Source organism: Aulonocara sp. 'chitande type north' Nkhata Bay, linkage group LG1 (assembly GCF_057382095.1).
Source record: "Aulonocara sp. 'chitande type north' Nkhata Bay isolate Kocher_YH1m ecotype deep benthic linkage group LG1, A_spYH_male_GT1.1, whole genome shotgun sequence".
In the NCBI taxonomy this organism is placed as follows: Eukaryota; Metazoa; Chordata; class Actinopteri; order Cichliformes; family Cichlidae; genus Aulonocara; species Aulonocara sp. 'chitande type north' Nkhata Bay.
Window position 1 is genome coordinate 25,934,331 of NC_141344.1, and position 15,489 is coordinate 25,949,819.

Sequence of the window (15,489 nt, forward strand, 5' to 3'; positions counted from 1 at the left end):
TGGACTTTGACTGAGCCATTTCAACACACTTCATTTTTCAGCCATTCTGCTGTGCCTGAGATCGTTGTCCTCTTGCATGTCCCAATGTCAGACAAGTAAATGGCCTTGCATTGACTCCAGATCAGGGTGGAAATGGTGGATCTACAGGTGACTGTTCCAGAAATCTTGTGGTTTGTTCAAATGAAACTTTGAGAAACCTAACCCCAAAAAGATGATTTTGTTCATCTGGCTGTAGCGTTTTCAGTGGGAGAAGCATTTCATCGCTCATCTAATTGACTTCAGTCTCAGCTGACTGCAGGCTTCCCCAACGCTATGTCCAGATGAACAGAATCAACTTTTTGGGATTTCCTTACCTGAATGATCGAGCATGCATCACGACATTTGTGAACCTGAGCTGTGCTGCATTTTTTTTCTAAAGAAAAAGAGGCTTTCTCCTGGCAACCCTTCCAAACAAACCACACATGTTCAGCCTTTTTCTAATCGTACTGTTATGTACTTTAGCAAGCAAACAGGGGACTGCAGAGTCTGAGATGTAGCGCTCATTTTTTTCCCCTCCCACTGAACATTGTAGTCTGACCTTGGTTTGAATGTGCTGGGACGTCCACTCTTGGAAAGACTGGCAACTGTCTTCAACGTTTTCCACTTGTAAATAAATTGTTCTCGTTATAGAATGACTGTTGTTGGCAGTGTCCTTAAAACCCTTGCTAAACTGAAGAGCAGCAACAATTGTTTCTCTAAGAAAACCTCTGATGGCTTTGCTGTTTCACATTGTGTTAACACACCTGAATGCTCCAGACGAGAAAACTGCTAAATTTCTGCTTTTATGGAGGTGCTCACACTTGACGATCAGTTACTGTATCCTGGTGCATTTGATTTTTGGCACCTGGGTGCTACTTATCCTGTTGATATGGAAGCAGAAAGGATGTGCTTAGTTCTTTTTACAAACTGCTTCTGAATGTTGTTTTTGCTAAATAAATCCATCACATGTTGTTTTTCATCTAAAAACGTATTTATCTAATTTAAGACTTGTTAAAGACCTTTTTTTTAAAAATGTCATGCATGGTACCTTAAGAATAAAATAAATTTTTTTTCATATAACTATCCATTCGTCCATTCACTTCTACAAGGACACTGCTTACTGTAGCCTCATCACTTTGTACTCTGTCTGACCAAGGCAATACATTTTAGAAAAAAAATCTATCATTAATGGAAATCTGATAAAGAAGAATACATTTGTAGGCCAGTAACACCACCGTACATCTAAAAGAGCCACGTGACGCTTTGAATATTCCCTCCCAGGTGGCCACTGGCCTGTATAAGGTAGGACTGTGGTGGCCGTACGCTTTGTGCAAACTACATTCACATTTGATAAACTCAACAATTGCAGTCGTATGTTTTTTTTAGCTGCATGTAGAATATGTGTCCAGACTACAAGGACATTGGCAGGATAGCAAAGTAGACTTACAGAGAAATTGTACAGGTAGGTACAAGAAAAACACAAGAACAAACAGAAAATGCTTGGATGAATGATTACTTTGGCTACGTATGATCTCAGCCTTTGAAGCTATAATGGTCTCACTAAGGCTTTGGTTAGGCTATGTGCGCCTTCTAATAAAGACAGTTGAAGCTGGGAAGTTTATAGAGCATTTTGTCCTGCTATATTAATTTAGGATGGACAAACAACTTTCTGCATTTATGTTGATTACAACCAAAAATGTAAAAAAAAAAAAAAACCCCAAAAAACAAAACTATTTAAATAAAATAAAAAATAAAATACAACAATAACAGCCACATAGGCAATGACAGCATGCCAAAATAATAATATAAATTATAAAACAAAATAATAAAAAAAAAACACATTTATTTCCTTTTTTTATTGCAAATATGTCTACAAAAACTAGGAATACAGATAGAGATATAACAAGTATGGTTAAGTAAGTTCAGTTGCAATGCAGAAGAAAGAAAAAAAAAAAAAACACATTCTGGTGCTTTGTGCCATATTTTGGATCAAAGTTTGTTCCCTTTTCTGAAGACTTACATTCACTAGAAAATACACAGAGCAAAAAACAGTCCAGTACCACCAAACTCTAACAAAATCTAATATTAGAACCCGTGGAAGCGCAATCGTGGCTTAACTCGTAAGTATTAATACATTTATAAACACAGAGACAGACCATTAACACATAGGGAGTGGAAACAAAAAGAACTTATAAAGAACAAAGAAAGAAAGGAAAACATAAAAATAAAAAGAAAAACCAAAAGTTATACAAATAAATGTAAGTTTGAAACTTTCAATTGTACTTGACTAATGTGATACATAAATACAGACAGGACAAGACATATGATAAAGATGTAAAAATGCAAATGCGATTAAAGTTTGTTTTTAAACATTTTTTATGGTTTACAAAAAAAAGTGCTTAGCAACATTGCATCTGCAGCTTTCAGAGGAAAAGCTGTTATATTCTGATTCTTTGGAATTCATAAATGTTAATGGCGGCACACAGAGGAGGATCAGATAAAGACGGCAGAATCTATTTGGGTGCATTTTCATTTTTGAACTATAATGTAATCAACTAATATGCTTCAATATTCCTAATGAATCACAATCAGAGTTTTTCAAGAAATAACCTCTGAGGACATTGGGCAGGCCAAAGTGCGATCAGCTTTCTGTGCTCCATCTGCCAGAAAATGATTTTTTTTGTACCACTGCGCCTTAAAAACATGGTCCATGAATTCATTACCGTTTCTACACAAATGCATTGTCATTATTTAGTTGCCCAGCTATTTATTTATATTTCCTCTTGTTAACAAAGCTTTTGATTATGACCTTTAAGGTTATAATCAGAGTATATTTAAATGTGTGGGCAGAAATGTACTATATGCTGCATATAAAAAAAATGTGTATATATATTTTTTTCTTTCAAATATAAGAAATGACCCTCACAAGGCTCTTAGTTTCGCGAGGAGTGCCTCTACATCTGACTCTCCATTGGTGCCACAGCTGCTCACTGTGGGACTAAAGGAGGATGACTGGAAGGCTGGAGTTCCCGCGCTTCCTGTGCCAACCTCCATCTCTTTTTCGGTCGCTTTAACTCTCTCCAACACCCTCTCTCTGTCCGGCCCATAGCCGTGACCCGCCACGTTCCTGTAACCGCGGCCCGACTCTGAACCCACAGCAGCTTTGGCTCTGGCTGCAGATGGATGGCTCTCAGACTCATTATGGGCCTCCCGGGCAGAGGGAGCTTTCACCGCTGCTGAACTCGCATTTATATTCTGCCGAGAGCGAGACCTTTGTAAAGGTGCCTTGTTGTTTTCTGCGAGTGAAAAACAGAGACAAAGCAGTGAGCACAACTATGAGAATGAGGGAGAAGAGGGTGATGCGTGACTGACACGTTAAATGAATGGGAGCAAGGAGGTTAATCAGATTACAGATTAAATTACAAGCAAGCCACAGAGAAGCGGCAAAAGCAGGCGAGCGATGAGAAAATAGAAAGTCAGGCGATGCAGCGAAACACGAAATGATGAAATAAAAGAAGTTAGGAAGTAATAAAAACAGTTTAGTAAACAATTACGCATGCAAAACAAATTACATACATACACAAGAGGTCGCACTGCTAGTCTGTTAGAATCGACATACTCTCACTGATGAGACTGAAGTTTCTGCAGTACACTCTGGCACAAAGCCAGCTCAGCATGATGAAATGGATATGGCTGATCAACCACAACAGAAACTCAATAACATTGTATGTTGCCCTTTTTTCCAATCTCCTAGTCTCCCCCCCTTGCACGACACCCTCCCACCCAGCTTCACCTCCCCTGATTCTACCATCATCATCCATTCTCCTTCCTCTGCTCTTCATCTCGGCTCTCTGCTCCGGCACTTGTCCTCTTCATCTTTCTTATTCTTTAAAACACATTCCCAGGCAGACAGTGGAACAGAGCAACGCCCAGATGCCAAGATCAGACCTACGTTCTGAATTATAATCCCTCTGAGTAGATCTTAGACTTCATCATCAGTATGTGCGCGCTGGAAGGAGAGGGCAAATCCATATTCATGTGACCTTGAGTGTGAGGCTGAGAGGAGTGGCGCGAGGAAAGACACCGCCGCATTTAAAGTTTCCTGAGCCTGAAATGTCTGGCAAACAGGAGTCAAACACAGCAGAGCAGAACAGAGCGACCCGCTCTGTCAGCCAATCGGTAATGAGTTTGGAGCGTGGCCAGTCAGTCATGACAGTGTGTTTTATGGGCCGAGCTGACGAATGACAAGGAACGTCCCTGAACACAACCTCTGACAAATAAATAAGGATAAAGGGAGGAAAGAGAGCAGACAAGAAGGAAGCGACTGCAATATTAAGGAAAGAAAGTCAACGTTGGCACTCGCGCACACACAAACACACGTTGTTACGTTCACAACAAACCTGTTAGGCAAACAAGAGGCAGTGGGTGACTTTAAAAGGAGGAACTGAGTAGAGTGTTTCGCGTTGCTTGCTGTGATTGAACATTTAACACAGCTGAAAATGCAAGTCTCCTCTCATTATCTGACCCTTTTTGCGCCATCTTCCTGTTGTAGCAGTCTAACTTGCAACAGATGACAATTATTTCCCACTGCTGATCCTTTTTGCTCCACAATTTCCCAATCATGTCCTGTTTCTCTGTCCTCCCCCTAAAAAGTGCATCAGCTACACCCACCCTGTCTGTTTCTCTCTACTTAGCGATGCCCCCCTCTTTAAAGGAAACGCTTGTTTCCCTTAAAAGCGCCGCTCACAGATTCAGAGCTGATGCTGGGAAAGTGATCAGTTCTGTAATAAACTATTTGCATTTTGATATCTTGTTTACACTTTAGCTTAATCTCAAATTGAGGCCGTTTCTGTCACGAAAAGCAACACGGATGGGATTATTATCACACGTCGAGTGTGACAAAATGTCAATCTTTGAATTTACATTCATTTTAACACGTATTAGCATTTAATTATTTTCAGCTCTGCATGTAGCCTAAATTACTTATGAAAACCACATACTGACTGGAGTACAAAATGCTGTTTCGATACATATACATTTACACTTCAAAAAGAAATGAAGAAACCCCACACTTGAATAAGACCTCTTATCCAAAAGTGCATTTCTCTTCTCCCTAACAGGGCCTTGGCCTTTAGTGGTGAACATGATCAAAGTGCTGGCAAGTTCAGTTTCTTCTCAGTCTGTCTGCCTGTGACACCTTGCTGCCCCTTCCTTTGAAGCCTCGCTAGCTTCTCAACATATGCCTTCATCTAAGCTGTAAAACATGTCTGAGAGATGTAAAATATGTCTCATCTTCCAGGTAGCACTCCTTTAACCAACAACTGACAAAGGCTGTACAGGAGAACTAGTCAAGCAGAATTTTAATCGAAATCGCTGCTCTGGATCGTCAAGGAATTCAAAGACAAAACTGTCGTCTTTTATTGAACACATGCCTGTGATGGTAGGGGTGTGAATTTATCCTTCTCACACCATCAAATATGGATTAGCTGCGTGATGTGCAATTAGATATAAAAGATGGTTAGTGTACTTTAGTACGCAACATACTCAGGATAAATCCCACATCATTATGACAGGTCTCGGACTGAACTTTGGTGCCAAGTGACACTGATCTAAGTGATATTACTGCGATACATGATTAGACTCTGATCTGCTGACTCAGGATTCACTACAGGCTTCATAAAGCTTTTTCCACCCCGATCACATACGAGGACACACTTTGATAAAAATGCTTCTGTTACTTCAACACAGTTACATCCACGTCGGTACATTGTTACAGCAAACCATGCAAACCTCCCCAGAAATGTAAATACACATCACCATCACTGCAGCCTGCACAGGAATAAATACCTCATCAGCTTTTGCGACCTATGCATGCTGTGTCGTAGGCTCTATGTTAATATTATAATTCTGGCGTTAGTATTTCTGAGCTATGCACTTTTTCCTAAATCTTGGCCACTGGGCATTTTTTTAGGGTAGAACAGTAGAGAAGTAGGGAGAGAGCAGTGAGGAATGGCACTGAGAAAATGGTCCAGTGCAGACTCGAACACAGGCCCGCTCAACCTTTCAGCGCCCGCTCACCTGCTACTGGACATTATTCACCTCAGTTTTAAAATGCAGCTCTTCGAACACTAAATGGTTACATGTCCTTGTAAGTAAAAAGCTTCTTTCTTCAGTTATTGTCTTCAACCAGGAGCCATTGCAAGCCAGCAGCATTTTTACTGTGTGGTTTTTGTGAAATAATAAGCTGGTGAATGCCACTTTTAAGCTAAAAAGTGAAACGGAGTGTTGTCTGGTACTTACACAGAGCTTTTCTATTTCTGCTAAGCACTTTCTTCTGTAATGACTGAATTGTGAAGCCACGGTGGCGGTTTCCAACACCTTTGACGTCACTGATGGAGGCAGAACATATTGAACCAATGTTTGAACTTGGGTTTTGGCCTGTGTATTGATAGAGCACCAATACAGCAGCCCATACTTAGAAGTTCATCTTCACACCTTAATGTCAAACTACTTCGTTAGAAAGCTTTCACAGTGAAATATAATAAAAGAGCAGGAGAGGTATTCTTTTCTTCCACTGGCAAACGGCAACACAAAAGAAAACACATTTCTTCATGAAAGCTCATTTGCGGCGTTTATGTTCGGTGCTGATGCAGGTAAACATTTATTCACTTCTTTCCTGCTTCTGGATTGTCGACATTTGAAAAAGAAGGTAGGAGCAACACTGAGGCTTCTGAGACAGAAAGTGCTCACCTGTCTTTCACTTTTTCGCACTGTTAAAGCTAAACTGACACCATTGTAGTAATAAACTCATCAACATCAAGAGGTGTTAAGAGATTGGAGCAAAACTGAACATTTGAGAAAGCCTAAAGAGTGGTATTTTCCAGGGAGTCAACCATAAACACAGCACTAAACCAGCAGTCTATCACAGTCCTCAGTCCGACGCCGTCCTTTAGTCTGCTTGAAGGCAGAACGGAGAAGAAAAACTGTTCAAAAATGACAATAAAAGAGCTGGCAGACTGAGTGTGTTGTGCCTTTTCGCTCTCAGCTTTGCTGTAAAATGTGTCTTTAAACTGCGAGTCTCAGAGCCCAAAGCCTTTTTTCCCAGCTACTGACACTGGTTCTGTTTCAGCATAAGACAAGCAAAATCTCAAACGAAACAGACTAATCGCTGCTCTGAATCGCTTGAAAATATCACTGGGAATTTCAAGATGGAACCATGGTGGTTTATTACATGTCTGATAGGATGGCATTTTGTAGAAATGTAAAAGGCCCCGTCCAATAGAGAAAACAGAGATTTTTTTTCTCCATCTGCAAATAGCTGCAGAGAGGAATTCACATTTTTCTCTTGTCAGATCATTTGGTCCATTTGCATTTGCCACTTCAAATACAGATGCAGATGAGCCTTTCCTCTCATCTCTCACCCCCTCCCTGTCTCTCCACTCTTATGAAGTTTGCTGTATTTGATCACTTTAAGAAGAGAGCAGTCATGCAGACTTAGAAAAATACAGATAGTGAAGTGACTTTTTCTTTCCACGGAGTGACTGACACAACAAGTTAAAGTTAGCAAGATCAAATACACACTTCTTTACCCGTCATAAATCAAAACATGGCTTGATGGCTTGTTTTTTTTTTTTTTTTTTCACCCTTTCCATTTAAATCTAAATCTTTGCATTTGGGGCCACTTTATGGCTTATGACTTTGGTTACATAATCAAACAAAAGCACATTTTGTATAAACACTACTAATAATTTGTCATTGTTGATTTTAATTTTTATACATGCTTGTGATTGTCTAACATTATTGGCTAGGCTCACATCTTTTGTGTGTACTCCTTTTACATTGCCATTGGTTCCTCTTGCTGACCTGTAGTTGCCTAATATGTTGGTGTATTTACTGTGTTTTCCACTGCTATTGTACTCTGGTTACTTTCCACCTCCGTGTCAACAAGAAATCTCTGATCTTTTTTGCATTGCTGAAGCAACAGACCGTCTGTGTCCTGTTTACACTGGTCATGTAATGCAAGTTTACTTGAAGATTATTTCTGAATGTTTGCTAAAATGCTCATCTATATCCAAACAAATTTAGCTTTAAAATAAAAACATTTGAATATGTGGATATATAGCCTCAGTGTCGTAAGAGCAGCCACAATGAACTGAAAGTGACCAGTTCTGTTTTATCTATAGAAAATTTCCATCGAAGAGATGAGAGACAAAAGCAGAATTAGGCATATCACTTGGAAATCAAATGGTTAAAATGCACTGGTGGCTTTACTTTAAGTCCTACAATGAAACATGACTGACTTTTGTGTTGCAGATTCTTTGTACAGTACAGCAGAGTATAGTCTAGGACAGGGTAGTGTAGTATATAGTTGGTGTCCATGTAGCCAGCCCATCCGCCCAGCATTTTATGGCTGAGGGGTTAAAACATCAGATTTTTTGAGCAGTTATAAATTATCTCCTCAACAGCAGTGAGATCAGTTTGTCACTGTTATTGTAGCCAAGTTTTGTTGTCATGTATTTATAACAACATAAGAACAGAAATCATCTCAGTGTGTCAAAATGTTTCTTAGAACAATATTTCTTCATTCAGAACAGAGACAGATACTCAATTTTTCAGTTTCTGTATAGAGTCTAGTTATACTAGGATGTGAGATTACTGTGTCAGAACATGATAAAAACTATTAGAAACTAAATCTAGGGCTGGGCCATATTATACCATTCACAGTAATACCGGTATAATGTTAGGCAACGATAGGAAAATGAAATATCGCGGTAGAATATGAGCAAAACGTGCATGCGCAGTGCCTTTGTTTTCATACACACATGGCCGATTGTTGAGTGAAACAGATGAACCAGAATTGGTTTGTAAAAATGGTGCAACTTCAGTGATGTGGAACTGGTTTGGTGTTTGTCCGTCAGATACACGACAAAGCACATTTTTTTGCAGAACATGCAAGCGGCCGTCGTTATTGTCGTATTTGTCGGACTAAGATGCTCTTAAATCTGGGAGTAATCTGGGTCCTAAACCCCCCTCTTCAGGTCAAACGAACACTGCACTGAGAGTTAAAAACTGTCTAAATTCTTTCATCTTTAATAAAACGATCAGCATTGCTGCTTTACCAGGTGTAACTATGAAGTTTAACTTCCAGGCATCCATGAAAACAAAATTTATTACATTTAACGGAGTTAGAAGTTAGCAAGAAGCTAGCGGAAGTTAGCTCGCTAGTTTCGCTAGTTACCTAAGCATGATATTGAATGTTCTGACTGAGAGATTTCTGAAAAAATTCAAACGTACAGCTCTGCTATCACTTCCAACATAAATGAAGACAGGAAACTAAACAGCAGTGACGTTTGTAGGGTTACTGAAGTTGGACTAGCTGGTATATAATGATGTGCTACGTGATCGCTAGCGACACAGCTATGTTAGCATAACATAAACAGTGAGGCTGGAGGACGAACACTAACACTTTTCCACTTATAAAAGTTAACGTTAAGGTTCCTGATAGTTAGAGACAAATGCAATCACATGGCAGGATGTTGTAAACGGACCAAACTTCAGTCAGGAGAACAACTGAGATAATCCATCCACAATACAAGGTTAGTCATTAATATACTGCAACAACATGGGAATAGAGCAGCTGCCAGAGAATTCAACATTAATGAATCAAAGGTACAGAAGTGGAGGAAGCAAGAAGAATGAGTTTAATAAAGTTTGATTTATCTGACTGCTTTGTTTCGCTTAATGTGCCTTATAATCCCGTGCACCTTATGGTCCGAAAAATACGTACTGCACACTGCAGTTTAATGTTGCAAAGCACCTCTTTTTAACTTCAGTGGACATGGTTATGCTCAGGATATGTCAGCCCATTTCTTGTTTAAGTGAAAATAAATAGAAGGTTGTCTTTTTGCGCTAGTAATGTTGTGGAGTTGTATTTTGTCTCGCATCAATTATATCGTCAGTTATATCGTTATCGCAAATTTTCAAATATATATCGTGATAAATATTTTTGGCCATATCGCCCTGCTCTAACTAAATCCTTATCATTTATGCCATCTGAATTAAAAATAATAATAAAAAATACCGGTAGTCGCCAGTGCTGCCTCTCAGTTTCCTAAAAGTAGGATCTTTAGGTAGCAGAAGTCACTTGGAAACACAATTTTAAGAACACATAATTACCAATTCACTAACATAACTTAACCCACCCTCCTGCTTATTTTATATCTTTTGCCAGGTGTTCAAGAGTTTAACTATACTGTTAACTGTAACTGACATATTTACTTGTGCATGCAAGAGCTTAAAAATAGGTCCTTCCGACCCCATCAGGAAATGAGTGTGACTTTTGTTTTGTTTTGTTTTTTACTAGGCCTAAAAGGGAAAAAAGCCTTGCTTTCTTTGGTCCTGTGAGTTTTAGACCTACCAGTCAATTAAAAACAGTTTTCAATTGCCTGTCTGCCTCTGAAACAACTATGTCATCTGAAGCATTATCAAGCCTTAATGTATAAATGCTATCTAAATCACAATGTATTTGTACCAGAATTGTCATGACAGCATAGATAATCAAACAATGATTTTACATAATTACCTGTTACTTATGAAAGCTCTATTTCAATACACTTCTTATTTGTAATTTGAAGACCAAAAAATAATTATACACTTAAGTCTATGTACCATGGGAGTCAGTCCTTTGAACCTTATCATCATTTTGACTGCAGTAATACTGGCATAATATCCCCGCCTGTGTTTACACAGAAAGCAAAACACTGTAAATGAAACAAAGCGTGGAAAATCTTTTAACATTTCTGCTATCAAATTCTGTCCCGGCATGAAACTCGATACAATTACAACATTTGCATTCTTTCGCAAATGTAGCTGGGTAATTATGTCATTGGCATCAATGAGCCACTGTCAATATGTGACATATTGAAAATGATAAGCTAAATAACATAATGTTCTGCCGGGTGTGTCGTAAGTTTCCCTCGACAAGCGCCTTTGTTACTGGGACCAGTAATTTTAAGAAAGACCCCCATCAGAATCCATGAGAATTGCAAGAAATGCATTATTGCTCAGTCTGCAGTATCTTTCCCAGAACAAACACCAATTGCAAAAAACCTACTAAAAATAAACCAAGAACAAACAAGAAGTCCTGAAAAAGCTGTTTAGAACAGCATACTATGTTGCAAAAAGTGAACTACCATTGCAAAGACTGCTAAATTTTGCCAAACTTCAAAAAGCAAATGTCCTAGATCTTGGTTCCACTTACCTCTTACCCATGATTTCAGTGGAAATTTCAAATTCAGGATCTGACACAGACTGATTCATGTTCTACACAGTTCTTACAAGTTCATAGAAATTTCTGTTCAATTAGAACCAAATGTTTGAGTTGATGATTGTAATTTTTATACAGTTGTTGTAATTTGTGCTTTAACTATTTTTTGATTGGTGTTTTGTTTCCTTTACAATATTATACATTGTAAAGGAAACAAAACATCAATCAAAAAATTGTCCTCTTTTTTAAATTTGCGCTACTTAAATTTATTTTGGGCTACCAAAAGAAAGAAGAGTGCCTGCCCGAAGGGCTACCAGGGATTTTGACATTTTGCGAGCCCTGTAAAGACGATTTAGTCGTTAGCTGATTTGTTTGTGCAACTGTCAGTATGCTTCCTCTTTGCAAATATGATTCATTGTGGGAAAATTCCCTCCACTTGTAAGTCATTTTTAAATTGTTCTGTGTGGATTAACCAGTCATTCATGGTGGAACTGGTAACACTGAACAAAACTTGTGCAGAACTTTTCAGACATATTCAGTGTATATAACAGAAAGATGAGACTAGGTGTGTGTTTTTCTGCATCTCTGCCAGCAATCAGCACACTTGAGGTATAAAAGCAGAGTTGCTATGACTCATAGTACAAATAAAACAAATTCAGAAAAGCCTTGCTCACAAAATAACCCTTCTTACTTCTTTCGTACTCTAATGGACAGTTGTACATTACCACTTAGGAACACAAATGGTATAAAAAGAAAGAAAAAACCCCTTACCATTTTATCTGTGAGGATGGGACTGTGCGCACTGTACTCTAGAAGGCTATGACTTTGCACATACACAATGAGATGTGCCAAGGAGAGCTACATTTAAGAGTCGTATGGTGAAACAAATGTGAGTCATGTGCCAAAGTCCCCCAGCCAGTCTTTTAAAGGGTAAAAGCAAGAAGACAGCTTGTTAGCTTGGGTGTATTAGGCTGACTCTAATTAAAGATCATTACTTGGCAAAGCACCAGTCACTGAAGGTTAGTCCCTTGTTTGTTTGTTGTAGTTAGCTGCACATGTGCAGACTGTACTGTCTAGCTTTTTCTGACACAGCAGACAGGATTAAAAATGAGGACAGGCAACAAGCAATGAGAGGAGAGTGAAAGGAGAACAAAAGTGGGAGAAATGAGATGATGAGGGAGAGGATGACAAGGTGGACAGACTAAACAGCCTCAAGACAGTGGTGTGATTTGGGGGCAATGACTGTAATTTGGACTAGACTCAAATAGAGCACAAAAACTGAGGGAGCTACGTGAAAGAAGAGAAAATAGAGGACATGCAGAGACGGGACTGTTGAAAGAGCACTATAACAGTCCCTATGGCTAATCCAAAAACCAGCACTGACATAGTTAACTGAGGCCTTTCCAGCTCTAACGCATATATAAATGTTTTCCTTTGTTAAGCATTGATTCTGCTCCCCTCTTTTTCTCCTCCTTCTCTCCCACATGCACAACCTCAAATATATTTGTTTAATTACAGAAAAACACGATTCAGTTCCACAGTTTTAGTGGAAATGAGACATAACAGACTAACAGACTAACAGACTTAAAAACTCCTTTGTCCCACACGCCATCAGACTGTTTAACTCCTCTCTGGAGGGGAGAGGGAGGGGAAACAGGAGGACAAAGGAGGGGGGAACAACTAAGCTGTAGTGCCTCTGCACCTCACTGTACAATACCTTGTGCAATACTTTTTGTAAATAGTCAACAGTGCAATAGACTCAATACTTGAAATGTGCAATTCACTTGTATTTTTATTTTTTATTCCTATTTATTCTATTTATCCCCTTTGTATATTTTATTTATATTTGTCTCTGTATTTATATATGTGTGTGTGTGTGTGTGTGTGTGTGTGTGTGTGTGTGTGTGTGTGTGTGTGTGTATATATATATATATATATATAACAGTTCTGTAACTGTAACTTCGGTCGTTGCTGTGCTTTTTTTGGAAGTCGAATTTCCCAGAGGAACCCACCCGAGGGATTAATAAAGTTCTATCTTATCTTATCTCTTATCTTATAATTTGGAGGATAAATATGTGCCAGTATGTACTCGTGATACAATTTTATTTAATAATTTATCAATACATTTTTTTTGGCTGAGCCTACACTTCACTGAGGAGCTGCAGCCAAATAGTGCTTGTTATAATTTGTTTTTAAAAAAAAATGTGGTTCGAGATCTGGTAGTAGGATTTATTATTTGAATTTAGTATAAATGAAACAATTAATGATTTAATAAAGATGAAATGATCAACAGACTAATTGATGAGTAAAAGAATTATTAGCTGCAGCCCCAGAGACATGTATTACATCTTACTAGGGCTGTCAGAAGCACATATTTTGATTTAGTGACAGTGATGATCAGTCCAAAAAGAAAACAGCATTGGCTCTTTATATAATTACCACTTTGATACATTTAATTTGTAAAGGCTCAAAGCTAATTTTAGAAAACATTATGCCCTTTCAATAGAGCTGGCACAAGTGGTGAGAGTTTACATTGTGTATAGTATCTGGGAGATAAAAAAACTGTCATTGTAGCGAAAATATTACTGATCAGTATGGGCGTCTATGGTCACAGTAAGCGGAGCCTGAATATCTGGCTCCAAAGAAAGAGAGGGGACAGTCCCCTTGACATTTATAGGTCACCCTCTATGACCGCATTCTTGTAAGCATTTATTTATTTATTTATTTTTAAACTGGACAGGCAGTGGGATTTGCACAACCATAGATGTGCACATAAGAGACAGACTCCTATGGAGATGTCAGCACATTTCCCCTGCAGTGCATAAACAAATATGACATATTGAAATCAAGACTACGAGACGAGTGAAGGAGGAGTTTGTAGCCGTGTAAAATCAGACAGGGTGATGCGGAGATGTGAAAGGGCTGTAGCTGAATGTCCCTGAAGTCCCCTGCCCCTCAGTGTGAACCTTCAGCCACTGTGAGCTGCAGCCAAGCATGGCATTACGTTAGCACGCCTTGGTGCATCTAACAGTGCCCCAAAAGTGAGCCCGGTTTCCTGCCACTAGTACGGCTAACCTACACACACTTTACTTGAGAAAAAAATATAACAAATAATACAGGGCCTCTCTTTGATCGATAGCTTCACTATCAAACGCAAGCAATATGACATTTTCAAAGCAGTCAATAACACTGTTGTCACTAATGTACTCATATCTGCCTTTTCAAAAAAACAAACAACAACAACAAAAACCAAAAAACAGCTTGATAGCCAATGCAAATCAGTGTAAACGCAAAAATATGGCCAATTAAAAGCCACATCCAATTTCGAACGCTGTGCAGTGAACAGCATTGTCAGAAAATGTGGTTTAACCCTATAGGTCACATTTTTGGGGGCTGCAAAACAAGCGGACTTCTTTTAAAAAGATGTCAGGCAATTAGAGCAGGGCGATATGGCCAAAAATATTTATCACGATATATATTTGAAAATTTGCGATAATGATATAACCGACGATATAATTGACAAAATACAACTCCACAACATTACTAGCGCAAAAAGACAACCTTCCATTCATTTTCACTTAAACAAGAAGCTGGTTTTTATGTACATTAAAGCTTTATAAAAATGTAACAGTGCAAATGCAAATTCCTTGCTGAAAGTTTAACCAAAAGGCATTTCCAGTAGAAATGGGCTGACATATCCTGAGCATAACCATGTATAATATCCACTGAAGTTAAAAAGAGGTGCTTTGCAACATTAAACTGCAGTGTGCAGTATGCATTTTTCGGACCATAAGGTGCACGGGATTATAAGGCACATTAAGCGAAACAAAGCAGTCAGATAAATCAAACTTTATTAAACTCATTCTTCTTGCTTCCTCCACTTCTGTACCATTGATTAATTAATGTTGAATTCTCTGGCAGCTGCTCTATTCCCATGTTGTTGCAGTATATTAATGACTAACCTCGTATTGTGGATGGATTATCTCAGTTGTTCTCCTGACTGAAGTTTGGTCCGTTTACAGCATCCTGCCATGCGATTGCATTTGTCTCTAACCATGAAGAACCTTCACGTTAACTTTTATAAGTGGAAAAGTGTTAGTGTTCGTCCTCCAGCTTCACTGTTTATGTTATGCTAACATAGCTGTGTCGCTAGCGATCACGTAGCACATAATTATATACCAGCTAGCCCAACTTCAATAACCCTA

At 38.7% G+C, this 15,489-nt stretch overlaps 1 protein-coding gene across 3 annotated transcripts in view; it reads right to left on the reverse strand.

The window, feature by feature from the left end:
• Positions 1–1,059: 1,059 nt before the first annotated feature.
• The window catches only part of LOC147339185 (protein diaphanous homolog 3-like), a 168,195-nt gene continuing 153,765 nt past the window's right edge, over positions 1,060–15,489 (reverse strand). For all 3 annotated transcript variants that reach the window (XM_086290379.1, XM_086290362.1, XM_086290370.1), the window contains one exon: positions 1,060–3,314. In XM_086290379.1, coding sequence (XP_086146505.1) covers positions 2,941–3,314 — 374 coding nt within the window. In that variant the 3' untranslated portion in view covers positions 1,060–2,940. The remainder of the gene's footprint in view (positions 3,315–15,489) is intronic.